This window comes from Mustelus asterias, chromosome X (genome assembly GCF_964213995.1).
Source record: "Mustelus asterias chromosome X, sMusAst1.hap1.1, whole genome shotgun sequence".
NCBI classification, from domain to species: Eukaryota; Metazoa; Chordata; class Chondrichthyes; order Carcharhiniformes; family Triakidae; genus Mustelus; species Mustelus asterias.
The window spans coordinates 10,901,806-10,919,602 of record NC_135834.1 but is presented as its reverse complement, the minus strand read 5'-3'; the positions used below and the strand labels follow the sequence as shown (position 1 = coordinate 10,919,602).

The 17,797-nt window shown below is 46.1% G+C and overlaps 1 protein-coding gene across 3 annotated transcripts in view; it reads left to right on the top strand.

Annotated features, from left to right (window-relative positions):
• Positions 1–17,577, top strand: part of LOC144481942 (transmembrane protein 198-like) — an 89,619-nt gene extending 72,042 nt beyond the window's left edge. For 2 of the 3 annotated variants that reach the window (XM_078201112.1, XM_078201113.1), the window contains exons 3-5: positions 7,373–7,948; positions 9,531–9,679; positions 12,097–17,577. In XM_078201112.1, coding sequence (XP_078057238.1) covers positions 7,373–7,948; positions 9,531–9,679; positions 12,097–12,240 — 869 coding nt within the window. In that variant the 3' untranslated portion in view covers positions 12,241–17,577. Of the gene's footprint in view, positions 1–4,913; positions 4,968–7,372; positions 7,949–9,530; positions 9,680–12,096 lie in introns of those variants that run through there. The other variant, XM_078201114.1, reaches the window with a different exon arrangement.
• The last annotated feature ends 220 nt before the right edge of the window (positions 17,578–17,797 follow it).

Below are 17,797 nucleotides of genomic sequence, written 5' to 3'. Positions count from 1 at the left end.
AAATAGATTGGGACATGTGGATTGGGGGTGGGAAGACCACCTGGGGAATTTTTGTGGTTTCTCATTCCCCACCCCCGGCCCCCTGCCCCCTGCCAGCTGCAACTCTACCAGCGGCGGGAGTCCATTACGTTCTACCCAATGTGTCATTGGAGGAGCTCTGTAAGCCTTTTGGATGATTAATGTTGGATCTGACAAGGAGGTCAAGAGGAGTTGGAGTGCCTGCCAGGGGGAACCCGGCTGCTTTTGGTGATGAGGGCTATGGTTGCAGTTCCTCTTGAGCTGCAGCATGACTGGGGAATGGAGAACAGGCGACAGGGAGTGGAAACTGTGTCCAGAGGAAGGAGGAATAGGGAAACTGGGAGGAGGCATACAGGAGCCCTTTGCTCTGGGTGAGCTGTGGAGAGCGGATTGTCAGAGTCCAGTTCTTTTGACACCACATTACAGTCACTGCACAATTGCCTGCCTTGCAATCCAGTCACCTTGTGCTGTAATATCACACCATCCTCATGGTTCAAATTCTGGAATAAAACCAATCCTTAACAACTTTATCTAAGGACATTTCCAAAACATAATGCACAATTGAACTGTCCATCCTTCAGCGTTCCCTTTGTGGAACTGCAGATGGTCTTCGTTTGAGCAACTCTGGGCTGACAGGGCCCGGCTTCGCACTGGATGTGTGGCAGCAGCCTGCGCTGGTCAGCTGACGGGCAGCAGCTGGGGCATTGGCAAAGTGGCACTGGTGGGAGCACTGAGAGCGCAGCAGCTTTGTGCTCCGCAGAGCCACTGCCACTCCACTAGGGATGGAGTCTCGGCTGTTTCAGTTACCTGTTGGGAGGGCAGATTGCTGGACTGTTGTGAGGGCCTGGGAGCCCCTCTGAGCACTAATATCTGCAACCGCGGACGGCAGCACTCTGAGCCTGTGTGGCAGCAAGCGTGGAACTCCTGATCTCAGTCTGAGCTTCCACTGCACTCGGACATCAGGCGGCCTCTGTCTGTTGGAGCCCAACTCCTCCATGGTCCCTGAATTTGACTATCTGGCAGGCCTGCCATTATACCAAGCATCTCTGTGTCCATGTCCATCATCATTCTTCTGGATGCTGCCCCATCGCAGTTCTCATCAGAGTCCCCTGTAGCAGATTCGTATAGAATAGCACCCTCTGGTGAACTGGCACACAAACTATCATTCCCTCTGGCCTGACTGCTCACTATTACCACAACAGGCATCCGAGGTACGCGCGGTGCCAGTATGTGAGTCAGTGTCAGATCAAGTGAGAGTGTTTCTTTATCAGCGGTATATTGTAACTGTCACCTTTTTCTCCTGAGACGGCAGGTCTCGGGGTATCTGAAAGCAGAAATATAGAAGGGGAGGGTCGGGGTGAGGAGTGTGGGTTTGTAATGAGTTGGGAAGCAAGAGGTCCATGCTCATACCATCTTCAGCTTGCGCTTCCTGCCATTTAGCAGGATGAGGGGAAGGTAGTATTTGAGATGGGGCTTTTCTTTTATTAATTCACGGGATGTAAGCTTCGCTGGCTAGGACCAGCATTTATTGCCCATCCTTAGTTGCCCCTTGAGAAGGTGATGGTGAGCTGCCATCTTGAATCGCTGCAGTCCACGTGGTGTAGGTACACCCACAGTGCTGTCAGGGAGGGAGTTCCAGGATTTTGACCCAGTGACTGTGAAGGAATGGCCGATATATTTCTAAGTCAGGATGGTGAGTGGCTTGGAGGGGAACTTGCAAGTGGTGGTGTTCCCATGTATCTGCTGCCCTTGTCCTTCTAGATGGTAGAAGTCGTGGGTTTGTAAGGCGCTGTCTAAGGAACTTTGGTGAGTTGCTGCAGTGCATCTTGTAGATGGTACACACTGCTGCTACTGAGCGTCGGTGGTGGAGGGAGTGGATGTTTATGGATGTGGTGCCAATCAAGCGGGGCTGCTTTGTCCTGGATGGTGTTGAGCTTCTTGTGTTGTTGGAGCTGCACCCATCCAGGCAAGTGGGGAGTATTCCATCACACTCCTGACTTGTGCCTTGTAGATGGTGGACAGGCTTTGGGGAGTCAGGAGGTGAGTTATGTACCGCAGAATTTCCAGTCTTTGACCTAGCTCTTGTAGTCGGGGTATTTATCTGGCTGGTCCAGTTCGGTTTCTGGTCAATGGTAACCCCAAGGATGTTGGTAGTAGTCAGTGGTCATTTATTTCAATGGATATTTTTGGGACGTTTTTCTGTGTTAAAGGCACTATATAAATGCAAGTTGCCATTCCTTCACTGTTGCTGGGTCAAACTCCTGGAACTCCCTAACAGCACTGTGGGTGTACATACATCACAGGGACTGCAGCGGTTCAAGAAGGCAGCTCACCACCACCTTCTTGAGAGCAATAAATGCTGGCCTAGCTGATGATGCCCACATCCTGTGAATGATTAAATTGTTTTGGTAAGCGAGTGTCAGACATTCTGGCTATGTGGCCACTCCAACTCCATTTTGACTGTCTCGATATTGAGTGTTGATTATTACTGGCTGGATCCTGACAGTGCTGGAAAGGTCACAGAGTTGTGGCAATGATTGCAATCGATATCACACTATGCTGGTCTATACTCACTACCACAGTGTCAAATGAAAGAAAGACGCCAGTGAACTAGTTTTGTAAACACAGGGAATAACAGTAAAATGTGATATTTGTGTGTGTACCTCTGTCTCAGCCCATTTGGTGCTGAAGATCTCTCGTCCATGCCATTATCATCTCGAATGATCGCCTGGCCAGCCTCCCCTCTCAGTAAGCTTCAACTCATTCGAAATACTGCTGCTGCATCCACGACTCACTCTGCATTCACCCTTACAACCACTGACCACTCCTCCAACCTGCTGCAATTAAAAACTGCAACCCAACCCCCTCACCCACCTGCCCTCCCTGCCCCATCCCCCTCACAACTCTCCATTCTTCCAACTCTGGACTCTTGAACTTATTCCTTCTCTTTTTCCCACCATTGGTAATGGTGCCTTCAGCTACCGAGGAAGACCTCGGTAGCTGAAGGCACCATTACTGGCAGATTGTGAAATGGGGAGAAACCCTGGGCACTGGCAGTGTATATCAGTGCTGCAGAAATTTCTCGCTGATGTAACAGACTCTGGTTTGGTTCTCATGTTTTTGGTGTTTAGCACATGGAGGTACAAATATATTTTATTCTCCATTCATCAGTTTGTGATACGAACCTCCCTCGTTCATTACGACAGGTGAGGAAATCTAGCTCTTTCTGCCTTGAGTAAGGAGATTTAAAATACTATAATCAGGCAGTTTGAAATGTGTTAATGCAAATGGATTTTGTGTTTTGACCGCTATAATTGACTGCTTGTTTTATCATGGGCATTTAAAATGGTGTTTGAGGGAGCCGTGCTTTGTTACCATCTTTTGGCCATCCCAGGGCACTATTTCATAGAAGAGCAGAGGAATTCTCTTTGGTGTCCTCACCAATGTTTAATCTCAACCAGCATCTAGAGCCAGATTATCTGGTCATTATCGCATTGCTATTTGTGGAATCTTACTGTGTGTAAATTGGTTCTCACATTTGTGACATTGTAACAGTGACTTCACTTGACAAAAGTACTTCCCTGGTTGTAAAGCGCTTTTGGGGTGTGACTCAGTGCTGCATTGAGCGCATATTGCAAAACCATGGGTATTAACCACACCACTTGTCAAAAATCACTCCATTGGCATTTGTATAGCATCTTTAATGTAGTGAAACATCCCAAGGGGCTTCATAGGAGCATAATCAGACAAGGTTTGATACCATAGGGTGATATTAGTGCAGACTACTAATATATGCACGATATTAACTGGGTCAAAGAGATAAGGTTTCACGAGCATCTAAAAGAGAGAGGTGGAGAGGTTTAGAGAGGAAATTCCAAGTTTGGGATCTTGGCAGCTGAAGATACAACCAAGAGAGTCATACAGCACAGAAAGAGGCCGTTTGGCCCATTGTGTCTGTGCCGGTCTTCAAGCACCTATCTATCCCATTTTCCAGCACTTGGTCCATAGCCTTGTATGCTCTGGCATTTCAAGTGCTCATCTAAATACTTAATGTTGTGAGGGTTCCTGCATCTACCACCCTTTCAGGCACAGAGTTCCAGATTCCCATCGCCCTCTGGGTGAAAAAGGTTTTCCTGAAATCCCTTCTAAATCTCCAGTCCCTTACCTTAAATCTATACCCCTGGTTATTGACCCCTCTACGAAGGGGAAAAGTTTCTTCCTATCTATGTCCCTCATAACTTGGTACACATATGTAAACATGATCTCAAAACTTGATCAATATCACAAATAACTAAACTGTGAATAATTCAGTAGTTCTGGCAGTCGTTAGGTTTTCAAAAGGAGAATTGAAGTTCAAAATTCAGCTGTCATTAATTTTTGAATTTGATTGGTCCTTCCTCAATAATCCAATTCCGCCAAACACCCCATTTGAAGATGGAGACAATACAAAGATCAACCAATGAAGCAAACTTCCTGTTGATGAGTCCCACAGTAGATCCCCCAATGGTGGAGCAATTAAAATTGGGGATGCTGAAGAGGCCAGAATCAATATAGATAACCTCAATCTGAGCATTTGAATTGGTCAATCTTATAACATCTGATGCTCCAACAGCGATGGTCTGATTGTTTACATTTACCGGTGTTTTTCATTTATCAGCAGGCCTATTCAGCTTGTGCCTCTAAGTGAGGACTAACCACCAGCTTACACATCCTAAAGGGAGTTTTTAGATTCATTTTTGGGCATTTTCAGTTGAAGAATTCATTATCTGATAAACTATTGGTGTTGAGAGCCTCCATTTTGAAAAGTAGAGCTATACAAAATGGCTGCTGTGAGCTAAGCCTCTTACAGGAAGTTTGAATCTCTCATCTCTTGACCTGGCTGAAATTGCGATGGATTAAATGTTCCGATTCCTTAACGAGAATGAGAAGGCAGCAAGAAATAAGTCCGTGTAAGCCAACTTAAATTAGTCGTTCCCATCCAAATAGAGGCAATTTGCGTAATCTTCTTGGATTCCTAACTAAGCTGAAGACTCCACAGCCCTGTTTAAGTGTCTGCTGCTGACAGATCTGGATTCTGTCTGCTGGGACCAGTAACAGGTGCTATTGCTGCCACTTAATACCAATGCATTGGAAGGGAAGAAAAAGAACGTGGGACCTAAACATGAATAGTTTTGCATAGCTTCAACATACACAGCTGTAGAGCAATCTGATGTGCCAGAATTATCTAGAAGCAGAAATTAGACTTTTTTTTTTCCATTGCAGAGTAGATGCCGTGCCATTCCATTCTTGGCACTTGACGTGACTTCTCCCTAACCATGAACGCCCAGCCTCCTCTCCCCTCTCGTCCTTTTCAGGGGAGGTCCCACTAGTGGATATACTATACCCATCTGCTGCAACGCAGCTGGCACTGTCTTGCGCACTCAGCATAAAGCCTCCAAGAAAGTCAGGGAGACAAAAGAATTCTCAAAAAGAAAGCCAGCAATGCAGAGTCCAGCAGAAAAAGGCATGGGCTATCAGAAATGGGTGCCACTGTTGCATCACAGCGCCAGGGACCTGGGTTCAATTCCCGGCCTCAGGTGACTGTGTGTGGAGTTTGCACATTCTCGCCGTGTCTGCGTGGGTTTCCTCTGGGTGCTCCGATTTCCTCCCACAGTTCGAAAGTTGTGCGGGTTAGGCGCATTGACCATGCTAAATTGTCCCTCAGTGTACCCGAACAGGCGCCAGAGTGTGGCGCCGAGGGGATTTTCACAGTGGCTTCATTGCATTGTTAATGGAAGCCTACTTATGACTAATAAATAAACTTTAACTTTAAATAAAGCAGCAACAAACTCTCACCTAAACACCTAACTAGTTACATTGCCAAGGTTCAGGCCCCTTTTATCCTACCTTGGCATGTGAAAGGCATTCAAACAGAATGGCTGTCTGCCCATGTTACGACTACAAAATTGCACGGGCAACGTAAAATTCTATGCAGTTGGCTTTGTAATGGACTTAATTGCCTGATTGTCAATGGATATCCTTCTGACTCCTGCATATGCCCGCTGACCATTTATGGTGTGGGATCACGATGATGGTGGGGTGCTTGCCTGATGCTTCCTGTGCAATTTCACGGAGGTTTGGGTCGGGTACGTGCCCACTACGTGTGTGTAAAATTCTGGCCATGATGTACAGTCAAAGCAAGGCACTGTGTCAGTTTTTAATGGAGAAAGTGAAATGAAAGGCCAGGGCTCACTACAGTGCGGACGTGAATCTGAAGTCAGAGTTAGAAGACAAGCAGGAGTTTTTAAGGTTGCCATCCCAAGTTATTGGGACCAAAGATGACTCAATGCTGATGGAGTCAGTAAGGATGTCATTGCTCTCAACCTTGCTTCAAATATCCCACCCCCACCACCAACTAATGTGAAGGCCAGTGGCCAATTTAGAGGAAAGATAAACCAATTTACAAATTGTGTTTGTGTTGTGGATCCATCTATTGCCTCTTGTGGTCTACCTGCTCAGTTGGGGTGGCACAGTGGGTTAGCACTGCTGCTTAACAGCGTCAGGGACCTGGGTTCGATTCCCGGCTTGGGTCACCGACTGTGTGGAGTTTGCACGTTCTCCCGGTGTCTGCGTGGGTTTCCTCCCACAGTCCAAAGATGTGCGGGTTAGGTTGATTGGCCATGCTAACTTGACCATGCTGGGACTGCTCAGCAGGTCAGGCAGCATCTGCAGTGAGAGAGGGGGAGATGGTGGCATAGTGGTATTGTCACTGGACTAGTAACCAGGAGACCCAGGGGCATGCTCTGGGGATCCAGGTTCAAATCCCACCACGGCAGATGGTGAAATTTGAATTTGATTAAAAATCTGGAATTAAAGGGCCGAATGATGACCATGAAACCATTATTGTAAAAACCCATCTGCTTCACTGTCTGCTGAGGATCTGCCATCCATCAGGCCTACATGTGACTAAATGCCCTCTAAAATGGCCTAGGAAGCCACTCAATTCAACAGCAATTGGGGATGGGCAACAAATGCCAGTGATGCCCACATCCCATGAATGAATAATAATTTTAAAAAGAGTTAACGGTTCAGACCTTTCGTCAGAACTGATGTTGAACATAAAATGCCATCTTGAAGAGAACACTTTATCAACGAGTTTGTGATTTTGCTAACGAACTTGCCTCAGTGTAATGAAAGAGTAAGGAACACAATCTCCACCATTGTGTAATTCAGCAGCAAGTGCACAACCTTGTGTACGGATAGGAATTGTTTGCTATTGTGAGGGAGATGTCGGGCATCAGCTCGGATGGTGGTTAATGTGCCTGAGTTACTGTGTAGAAGTTATTAATGTAACTTTTTGAAACCTTTGTTGCAGGTTATCGCTGTTTCAAGGCTGTCATGTTCCTGTGTGGGCTGATGTTTGGTTCCATCATCATCTTCCTGTTGTGTTACAAGGAGCGGGTTCTGGACATCCAGCTGAGCGTGGAGGCCAGTGCTGGTATTGGTCTTGGCATCGGAATCCTGTGCGGACTGGTCACCATGCTTGTCCGCAGCGTTGGTCTCTTCATGATTGGCCTGGTGCTTGGCCTGCTGGTAGCAACCGTCACCCTCATTGTGATGGAACAGTTCTACCACCCACACACCATCTGGATTCCAGTGGGGCTTCTTATTGGTGTCGGGATGCTGTTCGCTGTCTTAACTTTACAGTGGCAAAAACTCTTCACCATTATCTCCACTGCAGTCTTTGGTGGTGCCATCATTACCCTGTCTGTGGACTATTTCATCGAGCTGTTTCTGTTGGCGCAGTATGTCTATGAGAGGCTGAAGATTTCGCCCTCGTTGCCTATTTGTTGGTACAGTTGGGTGATTCTTGGCATCTGGCCAGTGCTGAGCATGCTGGGAATTCTGGTTCAATGGAAACTGACAGCTGAAGGCTACTCTCACACTGAAGGTAAGGCCAGCTCCAGGCCACATTTGTGTGTTTGCCCTCTGAACATTAACTCTGTGAAGGGGAAGATGGGAGGTTAGGGGGGGGGGGGGATTTTTTTTTACATTGGACCAATTTTATGAAAGGATTTTTTACTTCTTGGCCAGTAATCAAACAGACTGCCATGAGGGTACTGTTGGATGAATGCTGACAACTCCCTGATACTTCGTCAGCTTATTATTCTTGTGCTCTATGAGCCCAGGCAATGGGTATCAATGGGTGACTGCCATCCAGCTGAGCCTGAACTTGCTGCCATCTGGTGCCTGCATGCACTTCAGAGCAGAGCTCACTGCATAGTGACCAGCAGCAGAAACAACCCAGCTGGCCCTTTCCTTTATTTGCAGGGAGGCCCAAGACCCATTCAAGGACCCCCAGCACTCCCCCGCCCCCCCCCCCCCCCCACACTTAGCTCATGAAAGACCAGGTATCAAACCTGGTGCATTGCTCGTTTGTGTGGCACAGAGCATAACTGGATGATGGTTTTAGCCACTGAGCCATTTGAATGAAACGATTCTCATACTGAACAATCAGTGCAGTGGATCTATTGGGGGACTTGATGGCCTCATTATATTGTCCTGTTCAGTTGCTGCATTGGTTATGATCCCCAGGAATCATCACGGTGGTTAGCACTGCTGCCTCGCAGCGCCAGGGAACCGGGTTCAATTCCGACTTGGGTCACTGTCTGTGTGGAGTTTGCACGTTCTCCCCGTGTCTGCGTGGGTTTCCTCCGGGTGCTCCGATTTCCTCCCACAGTCCGAAAGATGAGCAGGTTAGGTGGATTGGCCGTGCTAAATTGCCCCTTAGTGTCCAAAGATGTGCGGGTTAGGTGGATTGGCCATGCTAAATTGCCCCTTAGTGTCCAAAGATGTGTGGGTTAGATGGATTGGCCATGCTAAATTGCCCCTTAGTGTCCAAAGATGTGAAGGTTAGGTGGATTGGCCATGCTAAATTGCCCCTTAGTGTCCAAAGATGTGCGGGTTAGGTGGATTGGCCATGCTAAATTGCCCCTTAGTGTCCAAAGATGTGCGGGTTAGATGGATTGGCCATGCTAAATTGCCCCTTAGTGTCCAAAGATGTGCGGGTTAGGTGGATTGGCCATGCTAAATTGCCCCTTAGTGTCCAAAGATGTGCGGGTTAGGTGGATTGGCCATGCTAAATTGTCCCTTAGTGTCAGGGGGACTAGCTAGGGTAAATGCATGGGGTTATGGGGATAGATCCTGGGTGACATTGTCAGTGCAGACTCGATGGGCCAAATGGCCTCCTTCTGCACTATAGGATTCTATGATTCTAAGTTCCTTTGGGAGCAGGCTGAGAGAGCTGACTGATGCTGTCCTGGGTTCACTTGTTCTGGTGTTTTTTTTGATCAAGACCATTGCAAGTCCGAATGTCTTACTGCCGAGGGTGAACAGAAACATGCTTTGTTTCCAATTGTTCCATTCTTGAGTAAAGATGGAGACATCCTGTGAAGGGTGGATGAGGAAGAGGAGAAGGAATTAAAGCTATTAACACCAATTCTACTGCCACTAATGCTTTCCTCTTCCTGTAGTTATCATCAGTAAACGACAAAAACGAGTGCAGTTGATGAGAATACGACAGCAGGAAGCAAAGAAGCGACAGAGGGCATCTCAGGCAGAGGGCACATACCGCAGGAAACCTTACCCAGTCAAGCGGTACACGGGAGACATCCTTTCACCGGTAAAGTATCATATGGCAAACTCTTTTCCCTGGAATATTGCAATGAAGGGCAGTCAGAGTGGAGGCCCTGTGATCTACTATATCTTCATTCTTCTGCACAATGTTAAGCTGTATAGTTATATAGGATATATGGCACAGAGACGGGCACTTCAGCCAACTGCTGCCAGGATTTATGTTTCACATGACCCTTCCACCCATGCCTCTTCACCTAACCCAACAACATAACCTTTCTCTCTCATGTACTTATCTCGCTTCCCCTCAAAGGTATCTCTGTGATTTGCCTCCATTACTTCATGTGGTTATATATAACCAATCCTGACACAAGAATCGAGTCAGATAATCCAAACAAAATGATCAGTTGTGTTATTGATGTTGTGTGTCCATGGGAGTATATTATAGGAAAGGAATCAGACAGGGTGATGTAATAGGGCACCCAAAAAGACCATAAGAAATAGGGACAGGAGGAGGTCATTCAGCCCCTCAAACCTGTTCCACCATTCAGTAGGATCATGGCTGATCGGACATTCCTCACGTCCACTTTTCTGCCCTTCCCCGTAACCTCGATTCCCTCACTGATCAAAAATCTATCTCTCTCAGCCTTAAATATACACAAGGACTCTGCCCCCCACAGTCTCTGTGGCAAAGAGTTCCAAAGACTCACAACCCTCTGAGAGAAGAAATTCCTCCTCATCTCAGTCTTAGATCGGCGCCCCTTTATTCTGAGACTCTGCCCTCTGGTTCTAGACTCTCCCATGAGGGGGAAACATCCTCTCAGCATTTACCCTGTCAAGCCCCTTAAGAATCCTCCATGTTTCAATGAGATCACCTCTCATTCTTCTAAATTCCAATGAGTAGAGTCCCAACCTGTTTGGCCTTTCCTCATAAGACAATCCCGCCAAACCGGGAATCATCTGAGTGAACCTTCTCTGAACTGCTTCCAATGAAATAATATCTTTCCTTTATATAAGAGGACCAAAACTGTTCACAGTGCTCCAGATGTGGTCTCACCAGTACCTTGTACAGTTGCAGCAAGACTTCCCTACGCTTATACTCCAACCCTCTTGAAATAAGGGTCAACATTCCATTAGCCTTCCTCATTACCTGCTGTCCCTGTGTGCGAGCTTACTGTGTTTTCCTAAAAAGAGGGTGAGCTTACTGTGTTTCATGCACAAGTACCCCAAGTCCTTTTGTGTTGCAGCTTTCTGCATTTTCCTCAATTTAAATAATCCTCTGTTCTTTTGTTCTCCCTTCCAAAACCCCACAGGTTACAGGTCGCCAACCTGGAAAAGAATGCCTTATCCCTACTTACTGATTCCTGCCCATTAGCCAATTCTCTATCCATGCCAATATACTACCTCCAACACCATGGGCTTTTATCTTATGACTCCACTTCTTGTGAGGCAACTTGTCAAACGCCTTCTCAAAGTCCAAATACAACACATCTACTGCTTTCCCTCTATCTGATTGAGGCTTGCTCGAAAAACTCTAATAAATTAGTCAGATATGATTTTTCTTTCATGAAGCCATGCTGTCTATGCTTGATTAGATTGTGATTTTCCAAATGTGCTGCTATTACTTCCTGAATAACTAATTCCAACATTTTTCCAACAATAGATGTTAGGCTAGTTGGCCTATTTGCCTTTTTGCCTCCCTTTTGCCTGCACAAATGTTTAGCTGCAGGTCTTGGTATCTGAGGGGAGTGGGGGAAGGGATTGGGAGAGGGGAAGCAGACTGGAGAATGCAGGTAGGAAGAGGAGCAGCACCATATAGTAGAATAGAATCCCTACAGTGCAGAAGGAGGCCATTCGGCCCATCGAGTCTGCACTGACAACAATCCCATCCAAGCCCTATCTCCATAACCCCATGCATTTACCCTAGCTAGGCCCCCTGACACTAAGGGGCAATTTAGCATGGCCAATCCACCTAATCTCCACACCTTTGGACTGTGGGAGGAAACCGGAGTACCCGGAGGAAACCCATGCAGACATGGGGAGAATGTGCAGACTCCACACAGACAGTGACCCAAGCTGGGAATCGAACCCAGGTCCCTGGAGCTGGGAGGCAGCAATGCTAACCACTGTGCCAGCCAGCTTCCCACCCATGTCTCCTGGCATTAGATTGGGAAGCCGCAGCAACTCTGGTGGAAAATCCCAACAAAGAAGAAAGAAATCCTTCCGATTTATTCTGGGAAGTGGTTACTGTCCCAATTTCTGCATGAAAGGAATTGGATAAATACGCAGGGGGAGTGGGGGGGGGGGGAGGCGGAGAGAGAGCAGTTTTAAAGGCTACAAGGAAAGAGCAGCGGAGTGAGATTAATTGGATAACTCCATCAAAGAACTAGCACAGATGTGATGGGCTAAATGGCCCCTTTCTGTGCTATATAATTCTATACTAATTTTTCTCTCTCTCCCCTCTAGAGCTACATTCAGAGTATCCGGGATCGGCAGACAGCAACGTCCATGAGCAGCCTAAACACAAACATTCACACCACCGTGGATCTGGATTATGACTGTGGTTCCACTGTGCCACTCACAGCCACAACCCCTGTGCTCACGGCATGAGCTAGTTACCATTGCACAGCAAATGCTGGTCAAGGTTATTAGTGAACAACCGGTTTATTTAGCGCCTAGCAGGTGACAAGTAGATAACATGTGGCGCTGTAGCCAGAAGTCTCCACACACCATGGTCTGTATGTGTCTCTCTCTAGGAATCACTTCCTGCAACTATGAAGACATCTCTCAAGTCTCGTGTTTGTTACCTGAGTCTGACTGAAAGGGCCTGCTGGCCAGCAGAAATGACGCCTCTGTTCAACAGGCTGCGAATACAATGCAAACCGCACCACCTCATCCTTCACCTCATGAAAGGGGGCTCGTCATGGGAAGCGGACCAACATTGGCACAACACCCATCAGGGGGATCATAGAATAGATCATAGAATCCCTACAGTGCAGAAGGAGGCCATTTGGCCCATCGAGTCTGCACCGACCACAATCCCACCCAGTCCCTATCCCCATAACCCCAAATATTTACCCCGCTAATCCCCCTGACACATGGGTCAACTTAACATAGCCAATTCACCTAACCAGCGCATCTTTGGACTGTGGGAGGAAACCGGATGTGTGCCTTAATGCCCAGCATATAAAACCATGTGTCCCTTACACACAAAGTAGAATCAGGACAAGTTTACAGCTCATTTGTGAAATTATCTTGGATTCCGGCTGTCTCAAGCTGCATGTTTTCCAATTAGTTTGTTGCCCAATCACAGCAAGACCTGTAATTGTTGTCTTTGGGCCATTAATGTGGCTTTTTATGCAGACAAGATTCATCTTTAACTATTTCTTTTGCAGGTGCCATTTTATATATAACCTATTCAACTGTTTGCTTTTGAAGCCAGAATGATTTAATGCCCTTTTTGTAGTAGTTTAAACATGTTGTTATTTAGTGCAAGCACACTAGGCCTTTAAGCAGCATATTGTCTCACTTTAATACTGTCCAACTAAACCTGCCTCTTTAAAGTATAATCCAGCAGAGTAAATGGCCAAATGTTAAATATAAAACACAATTGCTCCCTTTGTTTTGTACTGCAGCTTTCTTGCGTGCCATTTGGGGATGTGAGAGTGATGGCAGAAGTTGCTTGTGATTGAGTACTTTTCCTTTCCCACTTCATCACCGTTACAAATTGCAGAGCTGGATGGATCAGCAAGCATTCAATAACAGTCAAAGTCCTTTTTCTTCATTCTTTCACCAGTGTGAATATCTCCAGCAACTCTGCACCTTTCAAGTACCTCCCAGTGGAGCCGCCACTCTGAACTACAGCTGCCATCAGCTCTCAGTTGACAAAGGGCAAAGGACACTTGCACTGTTTCTGCTATGAGATGAACGCTGGGCAGGAATCTGTTGGAGATGGACTGACGGTCTTGTTTATATGCACGCAATTCAATACATAAACAAATTTATAGGTCTGAGGAGGTTGAAGACAGAAAATCTCTATAGCGAAAAGGTGCTTATGTTTTATAGAAAGTAAGCTCTTATTTCCATTTGACAGCACTAGAGAGGCGAAAAAATCAAATGGCCATTTTACGGTGAACTTTGAACTGTAGCAAACTCGCTCGGAGAGTGAGAGGATAGTGTTCCAGCTCATCCGTCTATGATGGGATCCACCTGTATCATGGGGTACGGAGAAGGGCTTAGTTTCCTGGTGCTTGGGTGAGCTTCATTATTTACACAGAAAAGCATCAAGCACCACACCCTCCCAACCCCATTGCTAACCTTTTCTTTGACAAATTGGTTGTCAACAACCTCTACTGTCTAACTGTTGTTGTCAAATTTGAACCATGTTCTTTCAGAACTTTCTTGCTATCTGCATACTCTCCTGAGCTAGACAGGCAACCATGACACCCAAGTGGTCTCAGCTAGTATGCCCATTCACTTGGCAAAGAGATAGTAGTAATAATTTGGCAAAATGAAATAAGCCCTTAATTTTGAGTTTGACGGTTTTAAATGGGGGGTGCATGTTTGGAAGGAGCAAATTTGTCAGTTATCCGACTGTTAAAAGTATATTGTTAATTTTCGGATCTATTTGGGAAACTATACAGGACATGTTTATAGTCAGCAAAGTATTGGAAACATCTTGAATATATCAGTGATGTCTTCAGAGGATTGAATGTGTTTGAATTCTCCACTTGTAGAGGAGGGGTATTAATTTTCAGCATTTCACATGGGGCTGATCACACTTGTATATGTTAGACTCCACCTACCTGTTTATGACATGGTGAACCAGTTCACAAGAGGATCAGTTTCACGTTGCCCTGAAGGTGGCTGGGATATGTTGGTTGTGCAGAGTAACTGATGCTTCGTCCATGATCACATCAGAGCTCCATCCCCGTAGGCTGCCTGTACCCCATGCACGTTCTGTACAGCAGGGCTACATGCCTGTAGATTGCCTGTATCCTGTCAGTGTTCTGTACATTACAGCAAAGCTCCATCATATAGACTGCCTGTATCCTGTCAGTGTTCTGTACATTACAGCACTCCTCCATCATAGACTGCCTGTATCCTATTGATGTTGTGTACATTACAGCAAAGCTCCATCATATAGCTTGCCTGTATCCTGTTGATGTTGTGTACATTACAGCAGCACTCCATCACACAAACTGCCTGTATCCCTTTCATGTTCTGTAAACTAAAGCAGGGCTTCACCACATAGACTGCCTGTAACTTGTTGGTGTTCTGTACATGACAGTAGTGCTCCATCATATTGACGGCCTATATCCTGTTGATGTTCTGTACACTGCAACAAAGCTCCATCACATAGACTACCTGTATCCTGTCAATGTTCTGTACATTACAGCCGGGCTCCATCATATAGACTGCCTGTATCCTGTTGATAGCTCCATCACATAGACTTCCTGTATCCTATCAATCTTCTGTACATTACAGCAAAGTTCCATCACATAGAATGCTTGTATCCCATCAATCTTCTGTACGTTACAGCAAAGCTCCATTATATAGACTGCCTGTATTCTGTTGATGTTCTGTACATTATAGCCGGGCTCCACCACATAGACTGCCTGTATCATGTTAGCGTTCTGTACATTTCAGCAAAGCTCCATCACATAGATTGCCTGTATCCTGTTGATAGCTCCATCAGACTGCCTGTATCCTGTTGATGTTCTGTATGTTACAGCAGCGCTCCATCATATAGACTATCTGTATCCTGTCAATGTTCTGTACACTGCAACAAAGCTCCATCATATAGATTGCCTGTATCCTGTTGCTGTTCTGTACATTACAGCCGGGTTCCATCACATAGAATGCCTGTATCCTGTTGCTGTTCTGTACACTACAGCAAAGCTCCATCACACAGATTGCCTGTATCCTGTCAGTGTTCTGTACATTACAGCAAAGCTCCATCACATAGAATGCCTGTATCCTGCCAACGTTCTGCATGTTACAGCCGGGCTCCATCACATAGACTGCCTGTATCCTGTTGCTGTTCTGTACACTACAGCAAAGCTCCATCACACAGATTGCCTGTATCCTGTCAATGTTCTGTACACTGCAACAAAGCTCCATCATATTGACTCCATCATATTATGTACATTACAGCCGGGCTCCATCATATAGAATGCCTGTATCCTGTCAATGTTCTGTACACTACAACAAAGCTCCATCATATAGACTGCCTGTATCCTGTTGATGTTCTGTATACTACAGCAAAGCTCCATCACACGGATTGCCTGTATCCTGTTGATGATGTTCAGCATACTACAGCAGGGCTCCATCACACAGACCATTTGCACATGAACATGAATTAGTATGTTCTTTTTCGAAATTCTGCCCTTAACTACAGTGAAGATGAATGAAAGGATAGAGAAAGCGTTTTTATACATTTCAGCCTGAAAGAAAGCATCTGACGATTGAGCAGGGAAGTAGAGTCAGACTAGAAGACTCTTGTGGAGAAAACGCCAGTGCAGTCCTCACGGTGCCTTAGTGCTGCAGTATTCAATGATTCCTTAGGTTCCTCTGGGTTAATGAAAGAGTGGCATAAAACGCAAGGCCAGCCTCTGTAATGGTGGACAGTACCGAGCAGTGTAGTGTTTGCCTCGGGGAAGCGCTGTAACATTACCTTAGCTTACTGGTGACAACTAAGTGTAGGAATTTAATACAAGGCAGACTGCAGCTCCCTCTGCAGAATTAAATATCCTGCGACAGTCAGACTCCAGTCTTCAGTGTTGATCAGTTGCTATTTTGGCTCTTCAGCCTGTGTAACCAGTCCTGTCAGAGAGGGGGAAACATTTCTTGGGCTTTGAGTCTGCCAACTTACAGTGGCAAAGGTGGAAACTTTTAAAACATTGGAGTTTTTCATCCCTCAGGTTTCATCATGGTTTCTAACAGTCTGGATTACCTGGGGAGATGAAGTCTCTAAACTTACCGTGGTTACAGCACACGCCCTCAGCACTTGGCAGGGTGTTCATCCTGTTACAGTTCCTTCAAGCTGGTTGGTCAGTCAGCTGGTTCTAACATTGTCATTTTACTCCAGTATTTAAGAGGTGGGGCTCATTCATTATTTGGTACCATCAAATATAAATCATTCTGCTCTGCTGCCCAGCCGAGGGTCTTCTCCTAATGGTGTTAATTCCGTTCTATGGGCGTTGGCTGTTCTCTGGTATCTGGCCTGAGAGGCTTTCTGACCACACGCAAGAAGACAACTATCGGGTCTGCACGTCTGAGCCCAGTCCTGTCCTTACTGATGTACAGATATGGGCTACTGGGCAGTGCTGAGGAGTGGGCATCCGAGTTGGTCTTTACTTTCCCCTCCCTGGTGCAGAGGCACTTTAGGCTCATCAATATGCTTCTCTGTCTAATGTAGAACTCCCGACCACAGGGGTAGTTGAAGTGAATAGTATAGATGCATTAGATGGGAAACTAGACAAGCACACGGGGGAAGAGGGGAATAGAGGGTTATGGTGATAGATTTGGATAAGAGACGGGAGGAGGCTCGAGTGGGGCATAAACACCAGCATGAACTAGTGGGGCTGTTTCTATGCCGTATATCCTATGTAATCCCATGACTGTCCCAGATTGGGGAATTAAACCTTTGCCCCTCCATAGCTGCGTGGATCAGTACTGGGCACTTAGCCATCGGAAAATCTGATCTCCCTGTGTTCATAACAGACACTGAATATCATGAATGGCTCCTTGCAGTCTGTGGTTCCATTTTTGTATTGTGCCAATGTAGAAGTTGATGATGAACTAACATTACTCCATCCACACTATTTCCCTTTATTAAAAGAAACTCATTTTGTTTGTATCCTTTGTTGGAATGATTACTCCATTTACTGAACGTGGAGATTCTTCCTGTAATGTTTCTTTGTGACTTATAAAGACTTTTTTTTGTACATGAACAAGTGTCTGTGAGCGTTATTTTTGGGTCTTGCCTGTGAACTTGAAACAGCGTCAGGCTGGGTCACGGGAAATGGGATGGGGGTGTGCTGGGAAAGCAGATTCAAGGCAGGTCGAGCTCAAAATCGTGCTTTGATTTGTGACGAATGATAACTTTACTAGTTGTCTGCATGTAATGGACTACAGAAAGGAGCAGGTTTGCAACTTAAGCTGA